Source organism: Lepidochelys kempii, chromosome 10 (genome assembly GCF_965140265.1).
Source record: "Lepidochelys kempii isolate rLepKem1 chromosome 10, rLepKem1.hap2, whole genome shotgun sequence".
Classification (NCBI taxonomy): domain Eukaryota; kingdom Metazoa; phylum Chordata; order Testudines; family Cheloniidae; genus Lepidochelys; species Lepidochelys kempii.
In genome coordinates this window covers 24,409,315-24,423,844 of record NC_133265.1, presented here as the reverse complement: position 1 = coordinate 24,423,844, position 14,530 = coordinate 24,409,315, and the positions used below count along the sequence as shown (strand labels likewise).

General features: G+C 40.2%; 1 protein-coding gene across 2 annotated transcripts in view; it reads right to left on the bottom strand.

The window, feature by feature from the left end:
• Positions 1-14,530, bottom strand: part of GRIN2A (glutamate ionotropic receptor NMDA type subunit 2A) — a 296,277-nt gene that overhangs the window by 131,973 nt on the left and 149,774 nt on the right. For both annotated transcript variants that reach the window (XM_073362474.1, XM_073362473.1), the window contains exon 3: positions 972-1,564. In XM_073362474.1, coding sequence (XP_073218575.1) covers positions 972-1,564 — 593 coding nt within the window. The remainder of the gene's footprint in view (positions 1-971; positions 1,565-14,530) is intronic.

Below are 14,530 nucleotides of genomic sequence, written 5' to 3'. Positions count from 1 at the left end.
TCACACGACATTCTTGCCGTTCCTTGACTGGACACTTCCCAAGCATACTTGCTCAAATACATCTTGGTACTCATCACAGCATCATTCATTACACAACCATGTAAGTACAGGTATTGAAGAATACAATATCCAATTACATATGCAGGGGAGACTTCAGGGAGGCAGAATGCAGTTAAGTGTGGTTATTAAAGGTTCTCTCACAAGTGGTCAGGACTTTGATTTACATTTACTCGAACCTCCCAATGCCCCTAAGACAAGACTAGAGAAGAGTTTATTGAAACTAAACAAACAGTTCCCGTTTGAAAAGTGACACATTATTGCGAGAATACTTCCATGTCAACTTGGGTTAATGCTGATGACTTTTTACATAAGTTTCCAAGGTAAAATACTTACAAGCAGAGGTAGCAAAAAACTACAATAGTAACAGACTTCTGTTCCTGTCTGTTATTAGTTGCCCAGATTACCCTGGACTTGTATAATTTCCTGCATCACCATTTTAACATAGAGTAAAAAGATGAACAAAGTATTAACTAATTAGAGTCCTCTAGGAGTTAATGGGAGTAACGCAAACTCAGTCAAGGCCTGCATAGTATTTTGGCAATTTCACCTCCACATTACATTTTTGAGAAATGATTAAAGACACAACAGATAATTAATTAATTTATCCCACCAACCCACTATGCTGAAACCAAATTTATGAAGGTACCAGATCCAAAGAGATGGTAGCTCTCTACTGCAAGGAGCAAGGCATCAGTTCCATGCATAGAATAGTACAAGTAACAACATACCAGACCTTTTTGTAGAAATCCCCTGGAAATCTCTGAAACAATAAATACAGCATATCTTTTATAAAGAGGCTGAAGGGATTAATAAAAAGTATTATTTTACTACAAGGAAATATATTGGTACTAATCTGAAAAAAATAATCTTCAAAACCATGTACAGTATAGGAAAAAAGTAGAACATCTTACTTGTGTAGTGTGTGAGATGGTCTATCAGTCTTCTCTAGTTGTCCATAGCAGCTGGTTTTTGCTTCTGGAATGAAGGAGTACTTTTCCAACATGGCTGATGCAGCTGTGCTGATAATCCCAAGAGCATCCCGCACCCGAGCTTCTAAACTATAGTCCCATTCATCATAGGATGCTGAAATTAGCCCTGAAGGAAATTCCTTGGGAGTGATTTCTGTGTTGCCACTAACCAGGCTGGGGACTATCCAGAAGAAATCATAGCCTGTAAGGCCTAGGGAACGGGCTTCATCAAGAATGTAAACAGCTTCATCCTTGGAACAATAAAGCAGGATAACAGATGAATGAATTTTCTTCAACTGAATCTGGGTCTTGGCATCCCCAATGGCAGTATCAAGTATGATCACATTCTGCATGTCCCAGCCCACAAAACTGTTTTCCACTGTGGTCTTGATGAAACTTATGAAGTCCTGGTATCCAGGAAAGGTGCTGGTCACCAAGGAAAAGACATGCCAGTCATAATCTTGCATCACTTTCAGCATGACAATGGCTTCCTGCTGGATAGACGCCCCAAACTGGAAGAATGTGGACATCACATCCTAGAATATGCAAAAGACAATGAAAGGTTACTATAATTGGACTGATGTGCAAAGAAGAGAGGGTGTCTGTGTCTTCTGTCCTCTTAAGGCCCATAATGGTTACCGCTCTAACTTTCAGTGACTGTACGAAGTTCAAAGAATCTTTTTTATATTTTACATATAACACAGCCAGGCAGATGTTGCTGTTTTCTTGTAGTCAGTAACACCAACCACCAGTAATTGCAATGGCTGATTAAATCTTTAGGAAAAATGACATGAGCATCTAGTTATCTACTTGGGAAATTTCTCAAAGCACTTGAAGGTAAAGGAAGTAAGTCAAACTAGTAGTTATAGATGAACCATATAGATCTCTACACTATTTGAATGAATTAACTCCACCATACTGATGTAGATTTACCAACTTTTATTGTGAAACAGTGTAGTCCAGCTGGATTATTAAACAAAAGGGAAGCATCTTTACTGCATATGCAGTATATGTATGAAGCAACACTGTACACACAGGCCTGACTTACAGAGGTGCAGAGCTACCACAAATCTAATTTATTTCAATGGGAGCTGTCAGCAGCTCTACAAATCAGACCCATTCTACTCACATACTCTGTATTCACTACTCATCACATTACATTCAGGTCACTCTGCCCATCTCAAATTAGAATCATATTACATCCAGTAATAAAATAATGACTAATGATTTATAATAATGATAACCTAGGAGTGTCTAGCAACATGTTCCAGTCCTCGTGAGATTAGTTAATGGAAGTAAATTTGAAGAATGGTCTTGCATTCTATAACTTGCATCTATGTGTGTTGTCCTAGCGGGCACAAAGGCATCCTTAATTTGCCATCGGACACTTTCCTTGAGTTTGCCTTGCTTAGGTGTATATTCTCAGTCACAACATTTGACACGTTCCATTTTCCTTATGTCTCCCTATTGTGTTTATGTCATCTAACAAAAATCCACTTTTGTCATCTAACAAAAGACATCCACTTATACCATGATACTTGTGTGTACTTTATAATAAGCTCTTTACAGGCTTCTAATATTTCATACATGGACAGGTCATTTGCTAAATTTCTATTTGGATTTTACACAAATTAAAATTACTAGATTATCAAAGCATACACCACCAGTTATATAATTTTACTTTATCCCCAGTAGTAACATCAGGACATATTTATTTCATTTTCAGACACTGATATTGTTCATAGACCATCATGTTGAAATATGTATCTTATTTTTTGAAGAATTTCAAGCATCGGCTGTTCAAGGCTTCTAACACTATCTCTAGAAAAGTGTCAGTCATTCCTCTAATGACTTTATTATTAATACAAACATATATCACAGTTCATCTCAAAGTGCCTTATGAATTCAGCTAAGAACTATTATCTCTATTTTACATATGGGGAAACTGCAGGAGAAAAGGAAGCAGATACATCTATGATCAAAGTCACACAGCAAGTTGGTGTTAGAATTGAAACTCAGGTCTGTTAATGCCCAGTTGTGTATTCTGTCCATTGAACTATACCAGCTTCATGCAGAGAACTCTCTGCACAGGTGTTTGAGTCTTGTTTGTTTGTTAAGGAGGCAAGCAGTGTTATTACTTTTAGAGCCTTAAGTACCCAACAGGAGGATTTTCTAGGGCTTAACCCCAATGGAAATCCTACCATAGAGTCAAACTATGAAAAAAACCAACTAGGGCAACAATGTGCGCATCACTGGTGCTAATTAAATCTTCTGCCTTAGCAGGTATTGTCATGTCAAAAAGGGTATTGTGACTGCCAGTGCTAGCCTTCCAATAGATTTGGGTAATGTCCAGTGTGATGAATTAAGGACACTATGAGGCATATTGGGGAGAGAATTAAACATGGGACATTTTACTGCTGAACATTTATAGGAGCAATTCCCCAGGGACTCCAATTATAAATCTAAAAAACGTCTTCCTTTCAGGGATACTCACAGCTACATACAAACTGAGCACATTGAAAATATACTCAGAGACAGCATTTCACATCACTACACCAAAAGGAATTAAACATCCAAAACAATTTCCATTAATCTAATTTTACATTATTTCTCCAATACAAAGTAAATAACCAAGTGATTGACTATTTGGAGAAATATTACCAAACCGATAATTAAATCTAATGCACTCTCTTTGCTTTCTTGCTTTTCAGATTTCTAAACTGTGACTGATATATTCTTTTATCTGTGGTGTGCTCAGATGCAATGGCAAAAGGACCTACTATGCACAAATAAAACAGATAAATATTAGCACTTAGGATATGTAAATAGACTTGATTATGAAATCCATCACATCCTTTCACTGCATCCCTATGTACCACTCATGACTATAAGCATAATGGAATTGCTCCTCCAAGTGAAGGATCTGTGCAAAGGCCATTGCCTGCATAGACTCCAGGGGCACATCGGGGAACTCCAAAGAGCAAGGAGACTTACATGAACAGACTATCAGCCACAATACAGCTCAGAGAAACACTTACAAACGTGTCCCTTTCTAATGTGCACATATAGACGCTCAGAGCCCAAGCTACTGTCACAATCCCCTCCAGGGTCATGCATGCTTTCAGAAACACTGGGTAGCGACGTAACTAAAGGAATCTGGCAAGATGAGCGAAATGATTGAAATGAAGCTCTCTCCTTGAAGGATGATGTCTCTGAAATCACTTATTTAGAAAAGATACATTAGCATTTAATGGAGCTCTGGCAACATATTAAACTTTCTAAAGTTTGCCTACATATTGCAATTGAAACAGCCTTTTAACAAATTTTGACAATGACTTGACTTATCCACATATTACAAGCAAGCAATTTGCGATTAATACCATCCAATGGTCCAGCTGATTAAAACAATGATTAAGTGGACAAGACAGAACTTTGCTGCAGAGCATTTAGTGTGTTAGCATTAATGTTATGGACCAGATCCTCAGATACTCCATAGTCTTCACTGGTGATATGTTGATTTATACCAGCTAAGGATCTGGCCACATGTGCTCTGAATGATTTTTTGCCACTACCTTAAAATGGGAGCAGGAGCATGACCTAATAGCACAGTTAAAGAACAACTGGAGACTTACAGCTAAGGTTAGCAGCAAGATGGAAAGTTGCAGGCAGACACCTTTAAAAATTCAGTGGTATCTACAAGAAATATTTATGTGCATATAAGGAAAATATTCAGACATTACATGCACAGGGTTTATTTGGCAAAAGTGATCATTTTGGTGAAGCTGGGAAATTGAAGGCCCAATCCAACAGTCTGTAAACATGCAAAACTCCCCAAAGGGGAGGATCAGGTTCAAAAACACTTAAAATATTAATTTATGTTTTCTTTAAAGTTTTAAAATCATCATCACTGGTAAAAATGGTCATCGCTCCATTGACTTCACTGTGTATTCTTACTTCTTCTGGGGAAGAGTGAAAACATTTAGTCAGGTAAATGATGCAAATATTTATTTGCAATCTGCAATGGGATACTTTTCCTCTTTGTACCAGAATCAGAAGACGACAGTGACTGACACAAGAACAAATTAATTTACACCTGGCTGGGCAAGTTAAGCTTGTTTTGATCTTGCTTGTTTAGAAAGTGAGACAACGGGTTAGAAACCAGATTGTTACTCAAGATACGTGATTTAAGCACCAATCAAGAACATTAATTCTATTTAATGATGAAGTATATTATGAGATTAGGGATATAACTAAGGTCCTACCAAATTCATGGCCATGAAAAACACGTCATGGATCGTGAAATCTAGTCTCCCCCTGTGAAATCTGGTCTCTTGTGTGCCTTTACCCTATACTACATAGATTTCATGCGGAGATCAGTGTTTCTCAAATTGGGCGCCCTGACCCAAAAGGGAGTTGCAGGGGGGTTGCAAGGTTATTTTAGGGGGGTCATGGTATTGCCACCCTTACTTCTGCACTGTCTTCAGAGCTGGGAGGCCAGAGAGTGACTGCCGTTGTCCAGGTGCCCAGCTCTGAAGGCAGTGCCCCGCCAGCAGCAGCACAGAAGTAAGGGTGGCCATACCGCAACTCCCCCAACAATAACTTTGTGACTCCCTCCACAACTCCTTTTTCGGTCAGGATCCCTACAATTACAACACCATGAAATTTCAGATTTAAATAGCTGAAATCATGAAATATATGATATTTAAATCCCATTATGTGAAACTGACCAAAATGGACCATGAATTTGGTAAGGCCCTAGCTATAACCAAGATATTTGCTAATTATTTCTCTCTCCCCTCCCTACCCTGTAGGGAAAATCTTACAAGAAACTGCATAATTTTCTCTTATTTTGTGATCAGCACCTTTTTGTAATCATTTTGAAGATTTTATACTAGGTGTAGTAGACTTTACTCCTACTTTACAGTAATTTATCTCTGGTGGTAAAGACTTTCAGTAGACTATTTTAACTTTTCATGGAGAATGAACAACTGAAATTCAGAGAAGGGTATTCCTGAGCGTAAGTTGATTAGTTGAATATCAAAAGAAGGAAAATAATACTAGAGAATAATAATACTAGAGAAGTGTCAAAGGTGAGCAGATACTGTAGCTTATAGAACAGGGGTGGGGAAACTTTTTGGCCCAAGGGCCACATCGGGGTTGCGAAATGGTATGGAGGGCCAGGTAGGGAAGGCTGTGCCTATGCAAACAGCCTGGCCCCCGCTCCCTATCCGCCTCCTCCCACTTCCCCCCCCCCCCAACTGTCCCCCTCAGATCCCCCGACTCATCCAACCCCCCCAATCCTTGTCTCTTGACCGCCCCCTCCCGGGACCCCCCGCCCCTATCCACCCCCCAGGACCCACCCCCAATCCAACCCTCCCTGCTCCCTATCCCCTGACTGCCCCGACCCCTATCCACACCCTGTCCCCTGACAGGCCCCCTGGGACTCCCGACCCATCCAACCCCACCCCAACTCCTTGTCCCCTGACGCCCCCTCCCGGGACCCCCCTCCCTAACTGCTCCCTCAGGACCTCATCCCCAAGCCAATCCCCCCACTCTCTGTCTCCTGACCACCCCGCCCCGAACCTCCACCCCATCCAACCGCCCCCTGTCCCCTGACTGCCCCCCCGGGACCTCCTGCCCCTTATCCAACCCTCTCCCCCACCCTGTTACCATGCCACTCAGAGCAGCAGGACAGGATTATTGGGAAGCCTGGGGGGGTGCGCGGGTGCAAGTTGTGCTACTCACGCAGCAGCATAACTACAGGCGAGGAGGAACAGCAAGGGAGGGGCTGCGGGCTAGCTTCCCCAGCCAGGAGCCCAGGGGCTGGGCAGGACGGTCCTGCGGGCTGTAGTTTGCCCACCTCTGTTATGGAATGAACTTGACCTTCGCCCATTTCTTTCAAATATAAGGGGAGTGTAACTTTAGTTAATGTCAGAACTATATCATGATTTACTTTTGCTGTTTTAAAACTTTGCTCTGGGGAAAGGCCAAGTGAAGTCTGAAGATGGTAAGGAGTAGAAGTGTTCCCCACCCATGCCTTACAAATATATGCCACATCTTCTTTTATTACTTCAAGGAGTAAAGACCAGAGAAGCAGAATTTTTAAAAGCATGCTATATATAACTTAATCAAGCACATTCTGCTCAAAAATATAAAATTGCTGAACATAGCTTGGGCATTTTTGTGGGAGTATCAGTAATAGCTCAGTCAGAAACACCTCTGGATAAAATTCTAGTCCCAACACAGGCAAAACGTCCAGTGGGAGTTTGCAGAATTTGTTATATTTATTGAGTCTATAAGGACTAGTGCTTTCATAACATGGGTTCTTTTCATGTACTTAGCTAATTAACAATAATTAAAGGGATTTTGTAAAGTTTCATTTTACAGCACTTATTCAGCTTGAGTCTCCCTTGCTGCTCTGATTCAAGTTTGAAGTGAGTACTAATTTTTGTCATTAGTTTTATATATAAGCAGAAAAGCAAGCAACTAAAAAAACATGGTATGAGCGAGTGGGAAGAGTCGCTGCTGCACAGTGTACAATTCACTTTTCTCTGCTCCTTTATGTTTTTCCAATAAAGGAATCTAATGTATAAAGTTTGTAAGACACATCACCACCTTGAAACAATGTAAAACAATGTGAAACACCTCTTGCAGAGATATTTGTTTTGGCCACTGAACATGATAATGTTATTTTAATTGGTGCACACCTTCTGCGTTTTCACACTGAACAGTCAGTGATTGCTCCGACAGTGGAAATTGTGGAGTCCAAGTTAGAGTTTCTGTTCAACTGAAAAGGCTAAGTGAAAAATACTTTGTGAACAAAAATGAAAGATGGCTAAAAGAGAACATCAGGGAGTACACAGCCTGTGACTGAACTTGGTGACAGACACAGCCAGACTCATGTCAGATACATGGTGACCCAGCAATGATGGGCTTGGGAACTTGATGAGAGAGCATCACAAGGCTGCATCCTTCTACAGGATAATTTTCTACTCCCACTGCTGTAAGGTTGATTCAAGAGGACCAGCCTGCCTTTGTGAAGATCCTTACCTGGGATTTAGGAGGAGGCTGGATCTGTGAACTGTCTCAATACCTTGAGGAGGAAGTAAAGACCCTGAAGATATAAGTTGAGTGAAAGGGACTAGCCAGCTGACCCTTGCAGGTCCAAGAAAAAAAACTTGGAGAACTGACTGAGCCCTAAATTTTAGGAGGGGTTAAAGTCTACCAGGGCACCTCATCACATTCCTGAATGAAGGCAATTCCAAGTAGTAAGAGGGAGCTGGGTCTGGAACTCTTCAATATTTTCATTAATGATTTGGACAATGGAGAGCATGTTTATAAAATTTGTGGAGGATACTAAACTGGGAGGGGTTAAAAGCTCTTCGGAGGAGAGAATTAGAGTTCAAAATTACCTTGACAAATTGTAGAATTGGTGATTTGGGAAAGACAAGTACAAAGTAAGTCACTTAGGAAGGAAAATAGACAACTACAAAATGGGGAATAACTGGCTAGGTGGTAGTACTGCTGAGAAGTATCTGATGGTTATAGTGGATCACAAATTGAATATGAGTCAACAATGTGATACAACTGCAAAAAAACCTAATATCATTCTGGGGTGTATTAACAAGAGCGTTGTGTATAAGACCCACTATATATTATCTCACTCTGCTCAGCACTGGTGAGACCTCAGCTGGAGTCCTGTGTCCAGTTTTGGGCACTACTCTTTAGGAAAGGTTTTTACAAACTGGAGAGCGTCCAGAGGAGAGCAACAAAAATGATAAAAAGGTTTAGAAAACCTGACCTCTGAGGAAAGGTTAAAAAACTGGGCATGTCTTAAGAAAAGACGACTGAGGGGAGACCTGATAGCAGTCTTCAAATATGTTAGGGGCTGTTGTAAAGAGGATCACGATAAATTGTTTGCCATGTCCCCCCGAGATAGGATGAGAAATAATGGTCTTAATCTGCAGCAAGAGAGATTTAGTTGGAAATTAGGAAAATCTTTTTAACTATAAGGGTAGGTAAACTCTGGAATAAGCTTCCAAGGGAGGTTCTGGAATCCCCATTATTTCAGGTTTTTAAGAACATGAGGTTAGACAAACACCTGTCAGGGATGGTCTAGGTTTACCCGGTCCTGCTTTAGCACAGACTGCTGCACTTGATGACTTCAACTGGTCCCTTCCAGCCCTACATTTCTATGACTCTATGAAAATGAGACAAATTAATCAGTCCCTTTACAGCAGCTTCTTCTCTACTTCAAGCAGTATAGCCAACACCTCAACAAACTTCAGAGTTCGAGGACACAATTAAATTTTTGCACATTATATCCTTTGACTGATAACTTTTCAAACAGTTATTACAAATGATTGGAGTAAAGTTAATCCCAGTTCAAAAATTGAGAGGGCTGCTGCTATGAAGCTGCTCCAGCAAAAGAAAATACACTGCCATTGCCAGCTGTCGGCAGGGAATTAAAATGAGAATCTATTAGAATCCACATTCACAGATGTTCAGGCCCAAGAGGACCATTAGGATCTTCTAGACGCTAACAGAGACTATAGAATTCTTTAATAGAGTCAACAATATACCGCGTGAGTGAGGAATGGTATATACAATTTATTTGGATTTTCAAAAAGCCTCTGAATAAAGTCCCTCAGAAAATGGACCATCAGGTGAGAGTGAACGCTGTGTTGTGAATTAGAAACTATTTAAAAGATAGAAAACAGAGCATAGGGAATATGTGGCCAATTTTCAACATGGAAGGAGGTTAACAGCAATATGACCCTAGAGTTATACTGGGACCTGTGCTATTTAATACATTTATTCATGAATTGGAAAAGGGATTAAAAACTGAGGGACCAAACCTGCAAATTACAAAAGTATTTAAATTAGTCAAATCTCAAAAGGATTTTAAGGCACTTCAGGAGTAACAAAGCTAGGCAGCTAAACATAATGGCATATGAAGTTAAAAGCAGAGGAGTGAGAGGTATATTGGAAGGAATAGTTTGAACTACTCAGAGGTGTTGATGGGTTCTAAGTTAACATACATCTCAGGAGGGAGAGCTAGATATCACTGAAGATCGTCCACTGACAATATCTATTCATTATGGAGCAATCAAGAAAGCAAACAAACTGTTAAGGAATACCGAAAAGGGGTGACATTAAAAAGTTTTAAGCATTATTCTCCATTATAGAAAAAATAGAAAGAGATTAACATTTGTACCCTCTTACTCTTCCCATTAGGGAAGCTAGAGCCTTACCCATTCATAAGAAGGGAAACATAAAAACCAGGGTAAAATAAATACACCGTGGAGACCAATTCTGTGCACTTTTCACAACATCTTATGTCGTGGAACAGAAAAGTTGTAGGAGGGATCTGTGCAGGTGCAGCTGCTACAGTGCTGCAGACAGTCAACTGTAAATGGGCACTTTCCAACTGCGGGCTGAAAAGCAGAAGCAGATGCTGCTACCACTGCACTTCATTAAAAGCTTTCAGAGTAGCAGCCGTGTTAGTCTGTATTCACAAAAAGAACAGGAGGACTTGTGGCACCTTAGAGACTAACCAATTTATGTGAGCATAAGCTTTCGTGGGCTCACTTCATCGGATGCATTCAGGGAAAAAGTGGTCTTAATTAATGAGCTCATGTACAACTAAGGGGAGGTTCAGTGTCACACCTACTGTTTTGGCCTAGAGCAACTAAGATCAATTAAATAAGAAAAAAAATATGCATGTGTGTCAAGAAATCCAGCACTCCTCCTGCTAACAATCTTGGTTAAACAAGTGTCCTTCTGTAGTATGCAGTGTCAGAGTGCCAGGCCACATAACAGCTGTAAATGAACTTCAAACTCATAAAGGGGCCTTAAAAGTAGACTGTTATCAGTATCTCAATAGAGGTCCATCAATAGCTATTAGCCAGGATGGGCAAGGATGGTGTCCCTAGCTTCAGTTTGCCAGAAGCTGGGAATGGGCGACAGGGGATGGATCACTTGATGATACCTATTCTGTTCATTCTCTCTGGGGCACCTGGCATTGGCCACTGTCAGAAGACAGGATACTGGGCTAGATGGACCTTTGGTCTGACCCAGTATGGCCGTTCGTATGTTCTTATGATTTCCCAGAAGTACCAAGTACATCAAATTTTGCACCTCAAACTAGCTCAAGGCAAGAGAGTCTTTGATAATGTTTCATCTAATAAAATCTGACAATATGAATGTAACCGGTATGCTGAAGAACAACAGTGAAGTTATAATTTTTATACCAGTACCCACTGTGGAGCCTTGATTCATCATAGCCCAAAATATGAACTTCCTGAAGAAAAGCTTTGTTTTACGTAGTTGGAAAGCGGAATGAAGTCTTTGTAAAATATACATTCCATTATCCTGAGCTAAAGCATCCTCATGAGATGCAGAACTCTCACTTGGGAAGCTGAGGAGATAAAATTCAGACATACAGATACATAGCGATGACTCCGAAGTGTTGTAAGTGCCAAGATGAGACCTAACTAAGCACATGAAAGTTTGATGCTACAGTATGTGATGGATGGTAGGGAAGATAATTATAATGTAGAGATATGCAGATAAAAATATGCACTACCTGCATCTACTGAATACACCCACTCAGTCCCACACCTTTTCCTTGACAAATCAATGTTTCAGTGTTGACATCTCGTTTCAGGATGCATAGACTTGCACGGGCAAGACTTCTGAAAACAGTGTTGTCATACTTCAAGAGACCTTTCAGGCACTATACCCTTTGGGCAAATAGTACTCTGGGCAGAAGCATCTCTGCCCTACGTATATTCATGTTATTTAGAGCTTTATGTGCATAACAAGGATTTTTCAGCTATGAACTGTATCTATCTTATCAAGTTATTATTCTTCAGTTGAGGAAAGGTAAAATATACACAGGTGTGGTTCTTACTTCTAGCAAAAAATAGAAAAGTTCACCTACAATATGCAGGATGGATACATGACAAAAACAATGAAAGGAAGCTAGAAATGAACTCAAGCTGCCAAGCCTAGCTCACAATATTTTTCCATCACATTCATTATTTCTTTACTTACAAGGTTTAACAAAAAGTTCTAGGGAGGATTACAGATGTGATACTGGGTTGGATTTACGGTCTAGTAAATCCAATACTTTGTTTCCAATGGTGGACAAACGCTAAAAAGAAGATAACTCTTCTTAATGAGCTTAGCCAAATATTTGACACTGCACCCCTTTCAGGAGTCTGATTTATCTTACATATCCCCAAGTATCACCTCACTTAAAAACTACTTGCTTACAAAATCAGACATAAAATATGGAAGTGTCAGAGCACACTACGACTGAAAAATTGCTCGCTTTCTCATTTCTACCACATAATTGTAAAATAAATCAATTACAATATAAATATTGTACTTACATTTCAATGTATTGTACATAGAGCACTATAAACAAGTCATTATCTCTATGAAATTTTAGTTTGTACTGACTTTGCTAGTGCTTTTTACATAGCCTGTTGTAAAACTAGGCAAATATCTAGATGAGTTGATGTACCCCCTGGAAGACCTCTGCGTACCCCCAGAGCTACACGTACCATTGGGTGAGAACAACTGGAGTAGGGCATTTAGCTTCTAGAAACTATGAAACTCCAGGCCCAGGCCCTACATGACCGCTATACAGCCCCCTCTTGATCCCTTGACAACAGAGCTCCCTAAGGAACCATCATTCTAGCCCTCAAAAAGGAGGGTTCCACATTGCTTAAGAGCTAATACTGACTGAAGCCAGCTTAAAGTTAAAGCCGTTGCTGAGATGATGATGAACATACTGCACCCATTCCCAGCTATGGGACAACCCCTCCACACAAAGATCCTTTCACCCTGTCCCCATGAGCAGGTCCATCCCTTCTGCACAGAAAGAGGAAGATCCAGTTTACTAAAATGTATTATTCAACTTCATTCAATTATTTGTTATTCATGTAACTGAGAACAGGCGAGCTTGGAAAGCAGTCAAAGCAGCATCACAGAGAGTCTCCATCAAATGGTACCGGCTGCTGCTCGGTTCCTCTTCCAGGCGACTGTTTTCCAATGCTGTATTCAGCATGAAGCAAATTAAATTAAATTTGAAAAGCAAAAAACATTTAATCTTTAAAAATCCTAATGCCTTCGCCACTCATGTTCTGTCTACACTTCTAATATTCTCTAATGTGAAACTGCAGCCATCGTTCTGGGAGCTTTAGGAGATGTTTAAATTCTTTTTTAAACTAAAAGTTAATGAAGCAAGATCAGTGGTTTTTCTCAGGGGACAAGCATCCATCACCACAACGTGAATATCAGCCTTGTTGGAAGTCTCAGTGAAATGACAAATATTTAAATGGACAGAGAAAAGCTGCTTCTGCTCATGTGTGTCCATCAGACCACAGATGGCCACTCTAAGTTAGGGTAGACTCATCCAAGCAGAGCCAAAAACTTCAAAAAACAATCAACGACAGTACTGGTGGACCTGCTGCAGGCAGTGGGACAGGCCACCCCAACACATGCTGCTCATTCCCCTCTGCTGCCCTAGGGCAGTCCTTGCCAGCTTGCCCCTGTGCTACCATCACTACACTGAGCAACTGGAAGGCACCTCAGACAGTAATATTACATTGGTGGGAGTGCGGAGAACAAGCGTCAACTGAAGTGTGGGAAGATTCATTAATATTTGTAATCTTCATGCCTGTCAAGAGGACAGATATTCTAAAGCAATGCTCACAATATGAATAATCCTAAATTGCAAGATCCCTGCCCCACAACTTGAGCTTCCTGCCCACAAAGACCATGCTTCCTGAGCAATTTCAGCCAAATGGCCGCCTCTGAAAGGGATTACTTCTGACGATGATCAGCTAGCTCTAACATGTCATACCAAGAAGTGCTGCCTTACAGAGTTAACCAACACACTGGAACATCAGAACTCAATAAACAGTCAAAACAACTTCACGAATATTTTCATGAACAAAAAGCAGAAATTTGGGCTCATTGTGATTAGTGGGTCATCCATTATTCACAATTATTTGCACAACCACTGGGTAACCATAAAAATAGAAGACATTAATTCTGACAGCTTGGCAAATTTTAGCATAAATGTTTATTTTTCTGAAAATTGGGACCAGAAGTCCATTGTTGTTCATTTCTATTTTCCAGTTTAAAAATATTACAGGCATCCAATCTGACATAGGATACCAGTTGTACACCATATATATAGAATAATCAAACTAAACCATTTGGGAACACCCAATCTGAAGATTATTCATCCAAATTATTCAGCAAATAAAAATAATTTCAAAGAAAATCAGCATTCATCAGCAAATGTTTCACTAGCCAAATATGGGCTAAATTATTACTTTGCATAACATGGTCCAACCAGCTTTAATCATCAATGCCACTACAAATTGTATTTGAACAATGGGTATTTTGTTAACCTCATCTGTCCAATAAAACCCCAATAAGAGATCATTTTAAACAGCTTTTCAATTTCTCAAATATGAAAC